This window comes from Seriola lalandi, unplaced genomic scaffold (genome assembly GCF_002814215.2).
Source record: "Seriola lalandi dorsalis isolate HSWRI2012SDOR001 ecotype SW California unplaced genomic scaffold, Sedor1 jcf7180002054885, whole genome shotgun sequence".
In the NCBI taxonomy this organism is placed as follows: domain Eukaryota; kingdom Metazoa; phylum Chordata; class Actinopteri; order Carangiformes; family Carangidae; genus Seriola; species Seriola lalandi.
The window spans coordinates 780207-799583 of NW_019525437.1; the positions used below are offsets into that span (position 1 = coordinate 780207).

The 19377-nt window shown below is 40.7% G+C and overlaps 2 protein-coding genes across 4 annotated transcripts in view; one reads left to right on the plus strand and one right to left on the minus strand.

Annotated features, from left to right (window-relative positions):
- The first annotated feature begins 371 nt into the window (after positions 1 to 371).
- lrrc41 (leucine rich repeat containing 41) lies at positions 372 to 11495 on the plus strand. Of its 3 annotated transcripts, XM_023428918.2 has the most exons (11): positions 372 to 633; positions 1193 to 1279; positions 1413 to 1471; positions 1558 to 2353; positions 2991 to 3136; positions 4595 to 4658; positions 4745 to 4909; positions 7301 to 7399; positions 7546 to 7674; positions 9729 to 9801; positions 10872 to 11495. In XM_023428918.2, exons 1-11 carry the CDS (start codon positions 516 to 518, stop codon positions 11089 to 11091), a joined length of 1956 nt encoding a protein of 651 aa, XP_023284686.1. In that variant the 5' UTR covers positions 372 to 515; the 3' UTR covers positions 11092 to 11495. The 3 variants fall into 3 exon arrangements, with proteins under 3 accessions (XP_023284686.1, XP_023284684.1, XP_023284685.1); XM_023428916.2 differs by lacking the exon at positions 4595 to 4658 and having other exon boundaries at positions 2991 to 3227; positions 4742 to 4909; XM_023428917.1 differs by lacking the exon at positions 4595 to 4658 and having other exon boundaries at positions 373 to 633; positions 2991 to 3227.
- arhgap39 (Rho GTPase activating protein 39) overlaps positions 11487 to 19377 on the minus strand; it is an 84663-nt gene continuing 76772 nt past the window's right edge. Inside the window, exons 8-11 of the mRNA XM_023428727.2 lie at positions 18836 to 19035; positions 17598 to 17689; positions 17232 to 17401; positions 11487 to 17070 (exon numbers count right to left, since the gene is read on the minus strand). Of these exons, the coding sequence (XP_023284495.1) occupies positions 16876 to 17070; positions 17232 to 17401; positions 17598 to 17689; positions 18836 to 19035 (657 nt within the window). The 3' untranslated portion in view covers positions 11487 to 16875. The remainder of the gene's footprint in view (positions 17071 to 17231; positions 17402 to 17597; positions 17690 to 18835; positions 19036 to 19377) is intronic.

Sequence of the window (19377 nt, forward strand, 5' to 3'; positions counted from 1 at the left end):
TTTAGTAAAATGTCATTACATGTTTTATATTGATATTTATATAAATATGATATGACATTAATATTGATTTAATATATTATATTTCATATTACATTATGATTTATAGTCCTATTGGATTATAAAATAAAATTTCAAGAAGATTTTTAACCGATGAAAAGCCAGTCGCAATTGAAGACTTATTTTTAAATATTTGCAAGCAACTATTGAGAATATAATCTCTTTATAAACGGAAGTTACAGACTATGGTATAGTCAAGGTACAGTGGGTGGCGGTCTGCACCTTTTACGTTGGTTTGTAGCCCGCCATTAACCCTGAAGAAGAAGAATAACTTACCAGTTGGTGGCGGTAATGCGCCATTTCTGCAGTTGCCAACTGCCGTCCCCCGTAAAGGAAGAAAGACCTCAGAGGAGACCAAGCACCACTGAATCAACGATACGGATGGAAGCGGTGCTGTTTGCTGTAAATTGGTTTGTCTTGGCATCCTAATTAAATGAGAACCACATTAATGCTAAACAATGCGCGAAACTGCCCACGAAACACACCAAACAAACCCGAAGGAGATATGTCTGAAGCAGTTCTGTTTCCACGCTGTCAGGGAACATTTTGCTGCCCTGGGCATGGAGGCTGTTCTTGGTACGTATTTTATTATTTACGTTTATGTTACTGTAACGTTACATAGAATTGGAGATCACGAAGAGCTAATACTTCGAACAGGACTTAGGCTAACTTTTAATTGTTAGCAGAAGCTAACATGGACCTAACGTCACTTATCGCATAATTGGAGACATACCAGCGCTGAACCCCCTTTAATAATATAGTTTAGTATAGTTATATAGTATAGTTTCAAGTTTATGGCCATATATTTAAGTAAATATTCCTAAATAACATTTCACAATACCATTAATTCAAGAGCATTTCCCTAAGGTATCAAAAGTGTGAATTTAATATAAATGACACAATTGACAATTAAAGCTAATCGTCCAGTCTTAGCCTAGATATTTTACAAACGATTGAGAGGCTGGCTTCTTATATGGATTATTGTCAGTTCCAAGTCACATTTGTTTTTGTTTTCCAGTGTTATAGCACCCACTCATAGTAGACATATTGGGGTTTTTATTTGTATGGTTTTATTTCAACCGTTACTCATTGATGCTTAGGGAGTTAATGTCCTAAATTATCTGTCACAACTTAGATCTTCCAGTGCCTCTTATTAAGGAGCTTCTTCCTCATTTGACTGTGTGTCAGTTGGATGAGATCCAACCTGAGCTAAATCAGAGAGGTAAGAACTATAGCTGGATTGCAAACGTGGTGTTCTGTATTTTTGCTTTGTTCATAGACCATACCTTTGATTTGATCAGAGGAATACATAATTATGTTTCAATTTCATCTAACTTTTGTTTGGCTTGTCTCAGGGATATCAACTCATTCTGGATGGGCTACAGTCCTGAAGGACCTTTGCGGACCTAGCCGTGTGGGTGTAACACCTCTTTTAATAGAGTTTCATGTACAGTAACATTTAGAATCCATGTGTGATATGTGTCCTGTGTTACATTTCAGGCAGCTGACTTTCCCACAGAAGAAGAGGCCAAACATGAAGTTATGAGAATGCTTTTTACACTTGTATTTCATGGCTTCAGAAACCCCTTTGTCAATAGAAACAGCTTAAATTTAAACACACCATCCTTCATGTGGTCTGCAGCTAAATGTATCAAACATTTTTTACTCATTACAAGTTTGCGCCTTCAAAGTTTAACAGCTGAGCAGCGGCCTCTTCTGAACCTCCTGGAGAAACGTATCAGGAGTGTTGGTGTACCACAGTCCTTTGATCTATCAAAGAGCAACACAAAACCTGCTCTGTATGTTCTCCATCGCCTGGTAGACCATGGGGTGGCTAAAGAAATGGTCATAGATGCGGACTGTCCCATCACACTGGCATGGCTCCTACATGGAAGGGGATCTCAGTATGTAAATCCAAAGCTGAAGAATCTCATGCACAGCAAAAAGGAAAGCTGTATTTCACACGCAGCTTCAGCCAGTGCAGACGGGGCCAGTTGTAGTCCAGGTCTTGAGACCAGGGCTTCAAAAAATGAGGATGAACAAGCCCCCCCGTGCAAACGCTTCAAGTTGGATTCTCGGACTGTGGAGGAGGAATCCGGAAATACACACTTTACTGTGGACCCACAGGTTCTCTGTCAAACCTTCACTCCATGTGGTGGTCCCTCAGCAGGTTCTTGTCCATGGGGACAGATTGATCGTCTGAAGATCAGACATTGTGGGTCCAACTCTCTCAGAGAGCTGACCTCTGCCCTGCCTACATTTTTCTGCCTTCGCTCTCTAACTCTTCACAGCTTCTGTAAGTTTGTTAGTTAATGTGCCAGTAGGTTTGGGGGTGGGGGGGTTCAGGGGTCATTTTGGTCTTGGTATAATGAATCTGTGCTAGTTTAAGAAGTGCCTCTAGCTCAGTTCACAGTTGACAATTAAACGTGCCCTGTGTGTATATTGTGTATTAAGTCTTACAAACATGCTTAATACATTTCCTCCCTCATAAAACACTTAGCTTGGTACCCCCTCCTGTAGTGGTCGGGTGTGAAACCATGAATATGTATCACTTGTCTGCATTTAGGAGTTCTTGTGTGCTTGTGCTTTAGAAACAAAACAAGCACCCAAAAACTGCATAATTGCTGAATTAAAGGTCAAAAAAGGTCACTCCACAGGACACCCTTGACTGTCGGCCTGTAATGAGCCACTCAGATTTCCACTCCGTGTGTGTGTGTTAAAGAACATCAGTTTTCTGCAGAGTGAAACAGTCTGAGGGTAGTGTTTGACACTGAACTGTCGAAAAACTCTAAGGGGTACATGGCATCTGTAAACAGTATTATTGTATTGGATCCATAGAATCAGTTGACAAAAATGAAATATAAAATTATTACCCCCAAATGACACGTTTGTTCAGTTGTGTAGCAGTGATCTGTTTTTGTTGGTTTATCTAGCAACCTTCAGGGATGCTGATGTGTTGGGCCTGGCCAGAGCCCTGAAGCAGCTGTCTGAGAGCTGCCGCAGCTCCCTCACTGATCTCAACATCGGCGTCCTGCCTTACACCAAACTCACAGAGATCCTGCTTGATGCAAGCCCCAAGGTGACGTCCCTGCATGTAGAGATCCAAAGTGTAGCCTTGGGACCACACTTCTTACCCCATCATCCCAGGATTGCTGAGTCAGACATGTCAGGTGCTGTGAAGCTTCTACCAAAGTAAAGTAAACATTTGAAATGAGCAGGACCAAAAGTGTATTGTACCTATTGAAACACAAGGTTCTTGAACCAGTCCAGCTATAAGAAACAAATCCTGTAGTAGTTGGAAGGACACTAGTCTCAGTGTTATAAAATAGTGTCATTTAATGTTCAAGCTGTTTATATTCTTTAGTTCTTCTTCTTCTTTATCTCTTTAAGTAGTAGCAGGAAACTGTCATTAGAAACTAAGGGTAGACACTAGAGCTCGACCAAGAAAGGATTTTTCAAGCCAATGTCAATGTTGATCTTTGAGGAGTTAAACAATCAGATTACAGTATATTGGAGTATATTATAACTGTGTATTGTTAACATAGAAACACATACTGTAACCTAAAATTATTTTTACATCTAGTTATTGAAGAGTTCTGACCAATACATGCACATTTACCAAAATCCCAGGCCACAAGTTTAAATGGTTGTTTGAGGGTTAAGGCTTGGGTGTAGGGTCAGGCATTCAGTTATGAGATAAAGGCTAGGGTAAGGGGGACAGGTCCCCACGTATATCGTAAAAATGGATGCATGTGTGTGGTCCAGGTTTTACTCATGTTGTAGGGACCTAAATCTGTTTACACTCTCATTATTGGGACTTGTTTTCTTTATGCAGACAAAAAGCAAATCAACATGATTTAGATCATTACATTTTAAAGACATCTTTTAAAGTTATGGTAAGTTAGGGTTAGGGTTGGGTAGTAGTTATGGGTAATGTTAAAGTAGGTCTCCAGGGAGTGAATGTAAGACCATGTGATATCCTCTGGGGATGGAGACACAAATGTGTGTGTGCTGTTTGCCTGTGTCCATGTCCAAACCTTACTTTACTTTTAATCGCTCCGTAAATCTATTCAGATCTGCTAGTTACTTTAGATTAGCAGTTAATGATGGTTTCTCTCTCCTGAGAGGGTGGTGTTTTTGTAATTTTGGCAATATCTGCTGCTTTACCTTTCAACACACAGCTCTGCTCGGTCACTGGAGCTGTTCCACTCTGTGCCCATGGTCTGTGTACACAGCAGCCTTCAGCGTTGATAGGCGACCGCTTGTAGTGTTTAACCAGTCAGACGGTGAAGTGGGTGGATCAGTCCTCGAGACCAAAGAGTCGTGACTACTGACAGGGAAAGGCAGCTGAATCAGAGCTAAAGTAATGCATTTTTAAATCGATTTAGTTAAAAAAATAATGATTTGGGTAATTGTAAAAATGCTGAATATCAGATTGGTTGACATGATCAGCACCTCACAGATATGGGTGTGACATGACAAGGCCTCGTTTGGTCCCAGCATTTTTCTCATGGTCATCTGATTTCTGCTTTAAAAGGTCGATTGTGTGTCAAGAAGTCGCGCAGAGTGTAACATCTCAATCAGACAAAACAAACCCTCAGGTCAGACAAGCTGCATACTGCATGAATTAATACCACGGCAGTGTAGTTGATTAAAATCTACATGTTTCCTGATCTTTTCTCAGCAGAGCTGCCCCTGGAGAAACTCACAGTCAAAGTTGCTGAGCTCCAAACAGATCTGCAGTTCATCACATCTGTGCTGAGACGCTCCCCAAAGCTAAGCTCTCTTCACATCGCCGGGATGAGATTACCAACTGGTTCCTCGCTCAGCCACCTCCTCACCACTCTCTCAGGTAAGGTGTCATGGCTGTCTCGAAGCTCAACACAAAGCAAGTGGATCAAAGTCAATAAAACAAGTAGAAATGAATGAATAAATATTCAGTGTAACATGGCAATGAAAAGAAAAAATGAAATGAGGAATGAAACTATTTCTGTTAAATAACATTTTGTGTTTTGATGGTCAGTCTACAACATGTTAGTGAATAAATTTATACAACAAGCGAGAGGGTTTTTTCAGGAGACAATGATAATGCCAGTAGATCTGCCCTTTCTGGGGTGCCTGGTGTCTCACCTGGTGGAGCTCGGCCCAGGAATCCGACTTGTGGCCTTTGCTGCATGTCATCCTCTCTCTCTCATGAGAATAAATAGAATATATCAACAATTTTCTACATGCTGCACTTTAATGCACTTTATGTGTATTTGTTGTGTTCAAGAAACAAAAGTAATCCAAGTTGAAATTCTGACCAGTTTGCTACTGGGTTACAAGTTTACAAGATTACATGTTAATGGTTACAAGTTAAATTCATAATGAATTGAAAGTAACATTTTTTTCTACTGTACTGAAAACTGTGAATTCAAAACCGAGTTATGTACTGAATTGTGACTTTTGCGTACTGTTACACTCCTAGTATATATTTTTCTTATTGTCAACTAATTACATGAAAAGACCCAAACCATCAATCAGCTGATCTGAAGTATTGTGTGTGTCCTCTGTGCCATAGAGCTACATTGTTGTCCAAAAATTATTAAAAACAACTAATTAGCCACGCTGTTGCTCCTTCATTACCAGGAAAATATTCTGACTCACTGGATGTAGGCTGTAGGTGTTCATATACGTTTTTAAGTATATTAACCTCCTAGGACCTGGCGTCCACATATGTGGACCTCACATTTTGGGTTCTCTAGACCACAATACTAACTTTTTCTCAACAAGGGCCTGGTGACCACATATGAGGATATTATACTGCCACTCAGTAATAGAAATTTAAAACTAATGTCCTCATATGTGGACATCATTTTTCTCAGGTCCCAATCAACCTAAATGGCAAAGAGAAATTAAAAATGCACGCCATGCAAGAGTGCGGGTCTTAGGAGGTTAAAGAAATGCAAGCAAGCCAGAACGTTTCTTCCCTATAGCTGAAAGATAATGGGCTCTGAGGATAGGTATGCATATGTGAGACTATCATGAACACCCACACTACAGTTTATTTTGACTCAGTGTGTTGCCAAAAATATTCACTATAGTAAATTAATCCACAGCTGAAAGTAGTCCCCAACAGATGCACTATTTCCTCCTGGTTGAGTAACACTACAGTGACAGCTGATTGATGGAATGCCTCTGAGAACAAACATTTACTATGATTGTGAGTTGTTATTAAAGAGTTATGGAACCAATGGGCTCGGATCAGAAAGTATTGAGATGGACTAACACTATTTCTGCTCTTTGTTGATTATAAAAATATAGAATTACTGAGTTATTGTGTTTTTACCGTTTTAATCAGGTCCGCTTGTTTTTGAAACGAGAAAAAAAAACCAAAAAACGCGTATTTCTCCTCAACTCTGCATGTAGTCTGCAGAATCTCTCTGCCCCTGCTCTGTGAGTGTGTCAGAGCTGCACAAAAAGTGTGCCGTGACGTGAAACAAATAACCTGAAGATTACCCAAGTTGATGTGAACTACGCTTGTAGTTACTGTAAGTAAGTGCAATAAAACATTTGCAAATAAAAAATCTAAATTTTATCAATAGCCCTGTTAAATATGAACATGTAGAATGCGATATGTCCACAGTCACAGGCACGCCAGCTCAGCAGCTAACACCTTATTGTTACAATCAAGCTAAAAAAAAAAAAAGCTGTCTGGCTACTATTTTCACCCAGCTGGACATTGTATGCACTGGTGGAAAACACTGATTAACAAACAAACTCTTTGTTTGTTTGGATCTCTTTATTTATTTATTTTATCCCGAGTGGGATGTTTTACAGATGTAATGCTGACAGTGTTTCTAAATGATATTTACAAACACATTGAGCATCTCTGTGCAGTTTCTGCCCAGCCCTCAGACAGCCTGGACGATTCATCAGTCTAGCTTAGGGCTGCACGATATGGAAAAAGAAAAACATATTGCAATTCTTTCAGTTGGAATGTTTCATCATTTTTTATGTGATGATATAGTGATTTTTGTGGGTCTTGTACCAAACTTTACATCTGGAGAATGTGATTTGTAGGCCAGATCGTCTCTGTAGCACCACAATGTTTATGGTGCAGACAATGCACAACAGCTCCTGTGATTTGAATGTTGCATTTGGTCATATTGTGATTTCAAATATATTTCGATTAATTGTGCAGCCCTGGTCTAGCTCTAACACAAATGTACCATGAAGTTAATGACATGTGATCAACTTTTAGAGTCAAATCACAACTTGAGGAGTCTCAACTTGGAAGACATGAAGCTGTCTGATTGTCTTCCTGAGATCCTGAATCTCCTGATGCATTGCAAGTTGGAAGGTAAGAAAAGGAGGATGATCCATGATAAAAGCTAAGTAGACTGATTTCCTCCATGACATTGAAACAGTACTGGACAGAACTGGTCTTAGTCCACAGTTGGTTTCAGCTTCAGGAATGATTTTTTCTTTCTCCTCTCCCTCTCTCAGAGCTGTGGTGCAATGACTGCCGCCTTCTTGAGAGGTGGAGTGACAAGCAAGAGAGTTTGCAGCAGTTGGTGGCTGCTGTGAAGTCAGTGCCTTCTCTCCACACACTCAGCCTGGCTCAGAACCGGCTCGGTAAGCTCATCCTCACATCTGTGCCTCAACAGGATTTGATTCAGGGTTACATCAGGACCAAAACTGCTTCTTGGTCCAAGCAGGGTTAAGCCAGCTGTGGTTTACGATCTACAGTATGTATTCAGATCAAAATGATCTAAAGTTTCTCATTCATACATATCAAATGTATCATTGAATATGATCCTGAGCTGATAAGTGATGATAATCAGATGAAGAATGATGACAGATCCTTATCCTACGGGTTGTGGGAGCAGTTCTATCTTGATATAACTATTACATGCCATGTGTGCAGAGTTATTGGTTGCTGTAATCACTCCTCCTCCCTCCCCATAGTGCCACACCATTGTAAGATGGGGGTCTAATTCCACAGTCCTCATTCTGTGCAAAAACATTATCTAAATTTCACTTGAAGTTCATACAGCTATTTGCAAATGTTTTGCCGCTTCTGAGCAAATTACATACCTCGTTGATTGTTAAAGGAAAGAGAAGTGAATCCAGCCCCTGCTGCAAACAGACATCTGAAGAAAGGCTCATCTTTAATGTCTATGTACTGCTACTTTTATTTCATCCGAAGAATGTACAAAGGTTTTTGCTCCGTTCTACTGGTAAAACAGTCAGTACGTCTATCAACTTGTTAGACTTAAATTGCCTCATACATATATATATATATATATATATATATATATATACATATATATATATATATATATTTACATGCTGTAATGTACAGCGATCAGCAGCATACATCAACATACAACAGAGGCAGGCCCCCTGTGCAATGAACTAAAATCTATGACTACAGTTCCTGCTACTTTACTTTGGGTCTTCAAGTCATTGATTACTCACCTGGACTGGAGCAGTGGAGAAACCAGGTCTGTAAGCATGTTGAAAGCAAGTGATCAATTAGTTGTTTAAAAAAATAAGAAGAAATCTGATCAAGGATTTTTCTAATAATGTAGAGCAGATGATGGGTCTGATGTCAGGCACAGTAAAATTTGCTTTTCACTCTTTTGGGATGAGATTTAATTTCTGTTTTTACTCAACAGCTTTACTGTTGTCAAGTGCTGCTCAGGCTGGACTATTACGTCCCTATAAATAATGTTGCTCTGAATGAAAAGTCTGTGGTGGTGGTGGTCGTCTGTTTTTCAGAGTGACAGTCCCACCATGTGAAGCCTGGGTAGAAAACATGTAGTTTCCCGATCATTGTCTGGCTGCGCACTATTACTAATGATGATTCATCCATCCTTCATCAGTAACACCCTCTCAGCTCACTGTGGTTATTACAACCTCTACAGTCATGTTATGTTGACTGTTGTGTACTGGTGTATCTTAAAACACTGGTCAATTCTTTATTCTAAGTAACTATAAAATATATTAGTATGTTTGTCGGTGTGGAATAAACTTTATTCTTCCCTGAATGTGTTACATTGTTTTCTACTTAATTCATGAAATAAACATGTTTACAACTAAGGTTGTATAAACCACAACACTAATGACAATAATGCACACAGCTTACCTGCTACATTTTCTATTATAAATATGTTATGACATGATGTCATTAAAATGAAATTTTATGACCTATTAGTAAAACAGAGAAGTGACTTAGAGTCGAGAAACTGATATAAACTGTGGCTGTTGTCTCGTCCTGTGATGAGCTAACTCCTTCTGGATGTTTGTCATCTTCACACCACAGCCATCAGCCTTTCTCAGTGAAAAGCCTCTAATAAATAAACCCACCGTACATTATCTGTCAAACAATTGACAGCAGACACACAAAGATAGCGACTCGCTAGCATGATGGTTCATTTAGCAGCTAAAGGAGAGTGAATACTGAGCTTAGCTTCCTCAGGTGAACATGACTCCTGCTAACACGTTTACCGTGTCCACTTGAATGGCTTCAATATGTTGTGTTGTAGCACGGCTTGTTTCTCTTGCCAAAATATCAATGAATGCAAGTTTTAAAGAGTCTCAACAGAAAAATTTCTTTTTGATTCACACACAGTCAGTTTCATGCGACGTGTGTCTCTTAACTGATGAATAATCTGTGTCAACAGCCAAGAACGTGAGTGTGCTGGCAGAGCTGTTCTCAGGATCGTCACCAAGCTTGGTGAAACGACTGGACATCAGGTGAGAGCTGCTGATGATCACTTTTCACAAACAGGGAGTCATTAGGAGAAATGGGCTCCTGACCTCAAGCTTAAAATACTCTTCATGATGATGAGACTGAAATGTTAGCATATGTGTATTGTATCTGTTATTCAGTGTTGAATTCTTGAATAAAGCATGTACACTATGTATCTAAAAAGAATCACATTTCCAATGATGAATGCAGAATTTAAAAATAAAAAGTACACACATTTCAGATGAACTGAAAATGCACAGGACATATTTAATTCCCTGATATTGTTATTCCGATAGAAAAATGTACTAAAAACTGCCTAGCATTATCTAAGAAATATTTAGCTTGTAGCAGCACCATCCCAACAAAGTCAACTGATCACAGCAACTGTGCAAATTCCACATCAACACACCCCATGTGATCAAGACTTATTCCTCCCACTGTCACTAAACTCACAGCTATTAAGAAATGATATAGAAGCTATCAAAAGCAGTCACATAGTGTGAAGTCATACCTCAGATCTCATGTGAAAATACTCCTGACCTGTACTTTTTCCTCATTTTCATTACTGTTTTTTTTAGTCCTCATTGAATCTTAATTTCACTGTACGTATATAAAAATGTAATGAAAATGCTGATGCAGAGAGACGCCTCAGCCTTGTTTCCTGGTTCCCTGATGACTAACATACCACTTTATCATGTCTACTTCATACTGTAGTTTTATTTTACAGTTAGTTACTTTGCAAATTTAAGGTTTTACATAAATGATATGATCAGCTTATAAAATATGATCCATTGTTAAAGCTTAGCTCCACCTGGGTCATGTACAACATTAAAATGCTGCTTACATGGTTATGTATTAGTAAAAATATACCAGTAATATCATATATATAACACTGATAATACTTCTGTACTAGTGACAATTTGAATGCAGGATTTTCACCGCTGGTAACCTGTGTAATATGACAGATGCTACACACATAAAGTTTACTATCACTATTATTATTGTTGTTGTTGTAAGGTTTTATTTATTAGACATTATATGATGATTTCCATGTGCTGCCTTTTGTCCTGAACAGCTCTAACTTCATTCAGCCTGCTGAGCTGCTCGAGTTCGCCGGGAAACTGAGGACACATCGTCCTCCGCACCGACTGACCCTTGACCTCAGGAAGAACCCAGGTGATCGAGACCCTGACACATGGAACGCTGCACTGAACACACTCCGTCCATTCTGTGTTCTGCAGGTTGGGGGATGGAAATCCACCGACACAATGGTTGACCACATCAGTAACATGTGAACAAGAAACATCTGCTCTGACTCTGCAGAAGTAACGGGCTGTAAAAAGTTGGTGCCGTATGTTAACTTTGTAAATTAGTCTTTGATAGAGGAGAGCAACTGTGGTCAGTTTGAGTTCAGGTCAGACAGTTTCACTGATGCAGTGACAGGTTTTCAGTTCAGGAAAACCTCATAAAAACCTGTGGAACCATGAGTCACTTGACTGGTTCTACATGTTCTCAGATATTTATTCTGTTTTTCTCCTGTAATCAAATGTTTTTATTGTTATGGAACACAGGTAATTTTGATTTGTAATTAGTAGTGTGACATTTCATTCCTGCTATGTACAGTACATTTATTAAATGTAACATTTAATTTTTGCTCTTGTACGCAGTTGGACAATAAAAGCATCTGGTGTTAGTTTGACATTTGAATCATTTATTAAACCAACGTCCGTTACACTTCCAGTCGTCTTTCGGACAGCAGTGACAGTGGACGTTAAGATACAACTGAAAAAGCTGGAGGGTTGATGTTGAGGTGAAGAGCAGTTTCACAGCAGCTGTCTCACACCTTCTCTTCGTTATCATTTTCTTTACATTAGACGAACAGCATCTACACTGACGACCAATTCATCATTAGTAGGAATCAAGTAGAAAAAACGGATTAAAAAGAGCTCAATCATTTTCTTAGTGGATGTTTAATGCTAAATACTGTAACACTTCTTTTCTGTAAATTCAGTTTGTTTTCCTTGTATATTCTCACGTTTTAGTAAATTCAAGTTGGAGAGAATGGAGACCCAATGTTTGCATGCTAATTGGTTGATTTGCTGGGTCTATCTACAACCATCACTTACATAAAACAAAGACACTCTCACAAACACACACTCATACACGCTGCAACATGTCAGTCTGGGCTGCCTCTCTCCGAGGCGTCTCCTTTACTAAGTGGTTACACAGGAAGTAAAATGAAAACGTTTGCCTACACTCATACCTCACAAAGAAGTCTGTTTGTCAGTATGTGAGTGAGTTTGACAGTTTAATTGGGGAAATGTCTCTGAGACATGATTGGCTGACTGAACAGATGAGCTCATCTGCATAACAATAAAAATATTCTGATCATTGTAATATGAAAACAGCAGGATGCCATGTTCCACATATCAGAGGATGGCAAGCAAATTGGTAGCTAGTGTAGCTGACGCATTGTATCTCGGTAGTAAATAAGCTGGCCATCACTTAGTGTAGAATTGGGACAGTGTTCAAACCTGGCAACCCCACGACAAGGGCAATGAACATTTATGAACTGCTGCTCAAACCATTTTCAGACCTCTGTTTCTACAGGTGTGAAATAAGACAGCGGTGGAGTTAGTGGAAGGTGTATCAGTTTTGGTAAAGCTAAATAAGCAGTTTCCCCCTGCCAAGATAAAATTAGCAAAGCTAAGGTAACCGAAATATGTTCAAAATCTGCCATATTACTGGATGCGCAGATACAAACTGAAATGAATGTGCGTAAAGATGTCAGTCTGCCTTAAACAAAGTGTTTGTCTGATCAATAAACAATGTGAAACTCAGACTGACAATTTTTATAATTTTCACAAACCAGCAACACGACAATGACGCCTTCTTCCGACAGCTATAAGTTAGTTGTGGGTGCAAAAGTAGGTAAAGTGACCAAACAGGCATGAAGGGCATATTCTTCATTTTAGAAGTGAGCTCTGTTATTTGTTTTCATATAAAAATGTGGGTGATGCTGAACTCTCAATGTTCTGAACTCAGTCTGTTCTAGACTGGTCAATAAACAGCTGTTAATGCTAACGTTAGCTATGTAGCAATAGCAAGCTCTTCACAAAATGTGAGATGTAATTGGTGAAACAATCTGTTCTGTTTACCAGTCGGACATGTTTTTCTTGCATCTAGCTGCTAGCTTGAATATTAGGGGTGGATGAGCTCATGGTTTAGAGATGATGCTCACTTCTGCAGCCCATCATCTCAATGACACATGAAGGAATCTCATTTTTCTCAGAGCCTTAAAAAGTGAAACTGCTCCTCCAGACAAACCACTTCTCTGTGGATATGAGTCAGACCTACAGTTACAGTCAGTTACAGATATCAGGGCTTAAAACACTTTCTGGTACTTGGATATATGATGGGTGAAGCCTGAATGGACTGTTCAGAGATGGGTTTGAATTGTCACTTGTAGATCTCTATCAGTGTGAGGAAAATTTACATTTTAACAAGACTTAAAAAAAAAGAAAGAAAAGAAAATGAAACAACCCCCCACCCTGTTACATTAATTTCCACAGCAATTTCCACTGTCACATATGGTGCTTTTCCTCGCATGTTTCTGTATATACTTATTTTTACATAGTCTGTACAGTGTCAATATACACGTTTTCTATCTGGAGTGTGTATGTTAGGAGTGAGTGAGCTGCACATTACACATAGTGACACTCATCATAGCCTCTCCATGAAGACAGTTCAATCAGCCAGAGATGAACTGTGAGGCTGAGTGTCATCAGGACCTTTGAGATGGAAGTCATTGTTTCTCCAGGATGGTCCATGTGCGTGTCTCACAATCATCCTTTAAGTCGTGTCACAAAAAAAAACTCAAATGAGTCAGAATGGTTCACACAGTCGTACTGTACATCAACACGTATGTGCCCTACTACACTGAAAACTACACACTCAATCACACACATACATATGCTCATGTGTCGTAACAAAAACACCGGAGCCTACAGTACAATATCGCAAGAAGGCATTCAAATCTCAAATAAATATAAATAAATTAAATCATATAAAAAGAATGGGTTAAAAAACATAGAAATTCTGTTAAATACAGCAAAATCTCAGATGAACTCAATCAACAACAGTACTTGCTCATAGACGGAGACCATATGAATGTAAAAGACGACTACAGTTTGTAAACAATGACGGACAGGAAGACAGACGAGCACGCAGACGAATCACATTCACAAATCATTAGTGAGCAGAAAGGCCTGTTGGGGCTCAGTGGTGGTGGTGAACTGTTGCTCTGTGGTGTCAGTTGGGGTAGGAGGATGGGGCTGGGGTGGGGGGGGTGGCACTTCTCAAATCCCTCCAAGGAAGTACGAGCATGCTAACTGGCAGTGCTGCTATCGGCCCTCCTCTGGTATCTGTGGCTCATGCTCAGGAGGGCTGTGGTCGACAGCTGGAGCGACGGCCTCGAACACTGGCACCAGATTTCAGCAAGATCACCTCATCATCCGTTTACATGTTACAACCAGGGACACGCAGTCATCTGTCATGGAGCCAAGGCTTCACTGGATCAGTTCAGCCAAGAAGGAGGAAGTCAACACTTCAAAATCATTAGCTCTGGTTGGCTTCACATGTCACATGACTGCCCACATCTGCGATGACTGATGAGAACATGGACATCAAAACCCCTTCCACTGCTTCAGTTCAGTCCTGGATGTTTCATCGTCATCATTAAAATAAAAAGTGATCTGAGAACATTGCTTTTTGTTTAAAAAAGTTACTTATCCTCTTTACTGTTATGGGGTCAGATGTGGGCCGCCAACATTTTTAAGATTTTCAAGTGGGCCATGAGTTGGAAAAGGTTGGGAACCACTGGTCTAGCATCCACAATTAATTCATAGTTGTCACTTGTGGTGGCAGTGGCTGCTGTTCAAGTGTTAGCATAGAGCTACTGTCAAGTCTGTTAAAGTGTAAGACCAATTTATTTTTAATCACCTGTACTGGTTGTATTGGTGTTGTATTAGTAATGACTTTATTTAGATGCACCTGAAAGCTTCAATGACATTTTTTGCTACATGGGAGACTAATGAGTGTCTCTCACTCAGCAGCTCATAATGTTTCTTCACATGATCAGACAAGTTTTAGCAATGTGCCTGATAACACTGCTGACAGTCAGCGTACTGTATGCTAACTGTTAGCATGAATCCTATACATAAACAGCAGTGTGTAGCTCAGTCCAGATTAATTCTGTTAGATGTGGACAGTACCTGCAATGTTAGCAGTCTTTATGTCGTATGTTACAGGCGTTAGTATGCACACATCTAAGAACAGGGTTTCTGCAGGACTCACCAAGTCACACAAAAAGTTATTTAATAGCTGTTTCACCATGGTACTGTTGAAAGTTTTCACTAGGTTATTACTCAGCAATTTATAATAATAATTCCTAATAATATAATTAATTAAATCATTGTGACATGGAAAATGAACAGATGGATGAACCAACTGAAAATTATTCATTTAAGTTGAGCTTCGTGGCTGAACTGCAGCTGGAAGAGGTGACTACTGTTCAGCAGGCAAGAGGAAATATTAGACTTTCGTAAATTAAATTGAAGTTAAAATGAGTTCAGTGTGTTGTATTCACTTCATACTTAAAGAAGCTATTTGTAAGTTTTGATATAGACACATTGCCAGTGTTAGCATTAACAGCTATTTACGTAGCAGTCTTAGCAAGAGCTTCATCCGTCACAAAACAAGGGTATAATAATGGAGCTAGCTGGTTAGCTTGCCAACTTCAGCAGAAGAAAAGAAGTGATAAAAATAGAAGCAAAACAAGATGGTTGCTTTCCACCTCTGGAGACAACTGTTGAGTAAGGAATGAAGTTTGATGCTGAAGTCACATTTCTTCCAGACTGGTAAGTAAACAACTGTTAATGCCAACGTTAGCTATGTAGCAATAAGAAACTTACAAATAGCTCCTTTAAAATGTGTAGAATGTCTATATTTTCTATAATTATGTGTCTACATTCACCTTGAGGTCAAACTATGGGTGATTCAGTGTCCATGTTCTCCTCACTCAGTGCTCAACAGAGCTGTCACCTTATCACTGCCTGACAGAAAACATCTGACCAACAGAATGAAATGTTCTGTCCTGTGGAAACAGCACACGTCTGCTATCAGGATCACACATGCGGGAGTACAGAGTTGTGGCAGTGTCAAACATTGTGAGAGCTTCACCTTTCAACCTGGTGTCTGAGCCATACATCTAAGCAGGGGCAACCTGATCTAATAAAATACTGATGGACTGTTGCAGTTAGGCCATGTATCTGATGAAAGTCTGGTTTTGAACCCTATGGATGTGTTGCTCAGCCAGTGTGTGTGTGTGTGTGTGTGTGTGTGTGTGAGAGAGAGAGAGAGAAAGAGAGACTTTAACACCTGTAGCTGGACTCTTGCTCTGTGTTTGGTGATGGCATCTGCGGAAGGTGAAATCATGGGGCAAGACTTAGTATGTACACGTGTGCATGTACTGATGTGTGTGTGTGTGTGTGTGTGTGTGTGTTAGCAGGGGAAAACAAAGAGAAACCAGTTTATTTGGACATACAGGTTGATTTGATCTGAACCTCTGAGTGTGCCAGTGAAACATGAATCCAATGAGACGATGAGATCCCTGCTGATTCCTTCAGACTGTATGTGGAGAGTCTATTCATGTATGTGAAGGCACACACAGTACTGTTATCATATGAAAACCTTGTAACTCCAATACTAGTGTTTCTTATGTAAGTGTTAGTTAAAAGACTACATTTACAGAAATAGAAAAAAACAGCTGGTTTAACTCAAAGTGGACAAACCCAAACTAACTAACAAATCAACTGTGTTAGTTCCAGAGAAGTAAACATGTTGGAGATACAAGGTTTCACCCAGCAGCAGCGATGTATGTATGATGGTCCTGTGCTGGGGGAGAGTGTAGAGGCCTGTCATGGGGGGGTTATAGGGAGTGTAGAGTATCGATGGTCTGTGTGTGTGTGTGTGTGTGTGTGTGTGTGTGTGTGTGTGTGTGTGTGGTGGTGGTGGGGGGGCTATAGGATTCCATCCATGAAGCTGGTGTCCAGCCGCTGAATGAGCACCCGGATGAAGGACATCTCCTTGCGGGTGTTCTCAAAGATCACCCTGGGGTCGTCGGACTGGCAGCGCAGACAGTTGGGAGCCATGACCATGGCCAGGTTGTTCACATCCATTTTGGTGATGGTCACATTGGCAGGCTGAGCAAATACCTGCAAACACAACACACAGCAGAGCTTTCTAAAGGTTGACTTAAGTCACATTTAAGATATTTTAAAGCTTTTTCAATTCAATTCTTTTTCAATTCTTTCTTGGGTTGCAGTTAAGGTTCCACTTCACACCCCTTATCTGTGTGTGTGTGTGTGTTTGTTACCTGTAGGAAGCGGATGAGGTAGCAGAGCACCAGTTTGTTGATGTGTGGCAGACCCAGCACCACGTTGACAGCTGCCTCTGGGTTGTCATAGTGACTGATACACTCCTCATAAAACTCATGAGGGATCAGTGGCTCCTCCAGCTCCCGGTACCAGAGCTTCAGCAGAGACGCTGGACACACAGACACACACACACACACACACACACACACACACACACACACACACACACACACACACACACACACACACACAGGGAGTTAGTGTTTATGAGGCCGACCTCCTGTACATGGCAGCAGTGTGTGTGTCTGTGTGTGTGTGTGTGTGTGTGTGTGTGTGTGTGTGTGTGTGTGTGTGTGTGTGTTTACCTGGGATGTGTGGGTCTTCCAGTCCTGTGGGGATTTTCCACTGATCCACTTGCAGCTTCAGGGCATTGACTTCGTCTATGTCCCCAGGCACCCTGGAGGTCAAAGGTTACATGATGAGGTTACTTCAGCCCCCTGTCTTTCCCTCCCTTCTCATTCTCCAGTTCTGTGTATTTCTTTACTCGCAGGTTTCCACATAGTTGTGTGAATCCTAAACCCCTGCAAACAGCTGGACAGTGAAGGAGCTAAGTGGTTTCTGTCACACAGAGCAGCAGCCTGTTTCCCAGCATGTAGGATCTCAGTCCATGTGTTCAGAACAACAGATGAAGTCCAGAGACCAGGGGCCCGTTGCATGAAGCACCTTAAGTTTTCTACTTAAGTCTGACACTTAAGGTTTAATTTCTCCTTAGCTGAGGGAGTTACTTAAGGTTGTTGCACAGAATAACTTAAAAGGTTTCCTTCGTGAAGGAAAAACGTTAAGGCATTTGCAGCAATGAAAGAGATTTTACAGCAGTAAAATTCGACAGTTTCCATGGAAAACATTAGTTTGCTGGCATTAGCGCTTGTAATACCAGTTAACTTGTATTAAAAAATGACATTAAAGAAGTGTAGTGCTCTGTCATGATGGTTGTCTGATACTCAGTGAATTACACGGCAAACAGCTGATCGATGTACATGAAATACTTCACCAATAATTGACTGGAAAGCATAAAACCACAGAACATCATTAAATGTAAAGGAGCTGGAAGAGCACAGCTGAGGGAAGTGGAGTTTTCCAACTGTAGACAATCAGACAAATCATAAACTGACTGCTGATCAAATCTATAGAGCAGAATCAGTTCCTGGTCGTTGAGGGTCCATCAGGTTCTTCTGATGGCAGAAAACTCTTGTTGGGATGTTCATCTTCTTCATTTATCACCATTAACTCAGACATGTTGTGGTTAAGCTCAATCAGAGGTACCTTAAGTTATTTTCCTAAGTTGTTGGTTGCTAAGGTCTTCTGTGCTTAACTGACGTTAAGTGATTCCTGACATTTAAGACTGAGGTAAAGAAAACCTGAAGTTTGAATTCAAGGTGAGTGTCCTTCACACTCACCATGGTCATTAATTAAGGCCTCAACAGCTAAATTAAATCACTTTCCAATTCTGAACTGATTTCCAAGTGAAGACCAGCATTATCTTCATCCTCTGCAGCCCACTCTGTTCTGTTCATAGTCCACTCTGCTGCCTCCTCTCTCTCACCTGAAGATGCCTTCGGTCTGGTCTCCATTGAGACCCAGAACCTCCTCAGAGAGGCGAGTCTGCACCCAGGGCAGCTGCCGGTCTGGATACCGCTCCTTCTGCAGCGCCATCACCTCCTCCAGGGAGGAGCCAAACATGGAGGGACTGAAGATGGCATTTTGGGCGTGCTTGATCTCCTCCAGACAGGGCTTCTGCAGACCCTGAAGACACACACATACACACACACACGCACGCACGCACGCATGCACAGGAGGTAATATGTTAATACAGAAGGCAGATGAAGGGCAGTTTGAAGGATGTGGGTCAGGAAGCAGCGGGAGGAGAGAACAGTTGACTATTCAGATGTCAGTGTGAAAACCATGCGTCCGTCCACAGGACATGCAGCTCATTAACGGGCTGTTATAGGTCAGCAGGTTAACACCAGTCAGACTCTGTGGAGGCCTGACACTGACAAATGATTGCTGTTTTGTGACCTGCTGAGATTCTGCCACTACATGGTACACAAGCTCTGAGCCAAGCTGCTGCCTGCCTGCCTGCCTGCC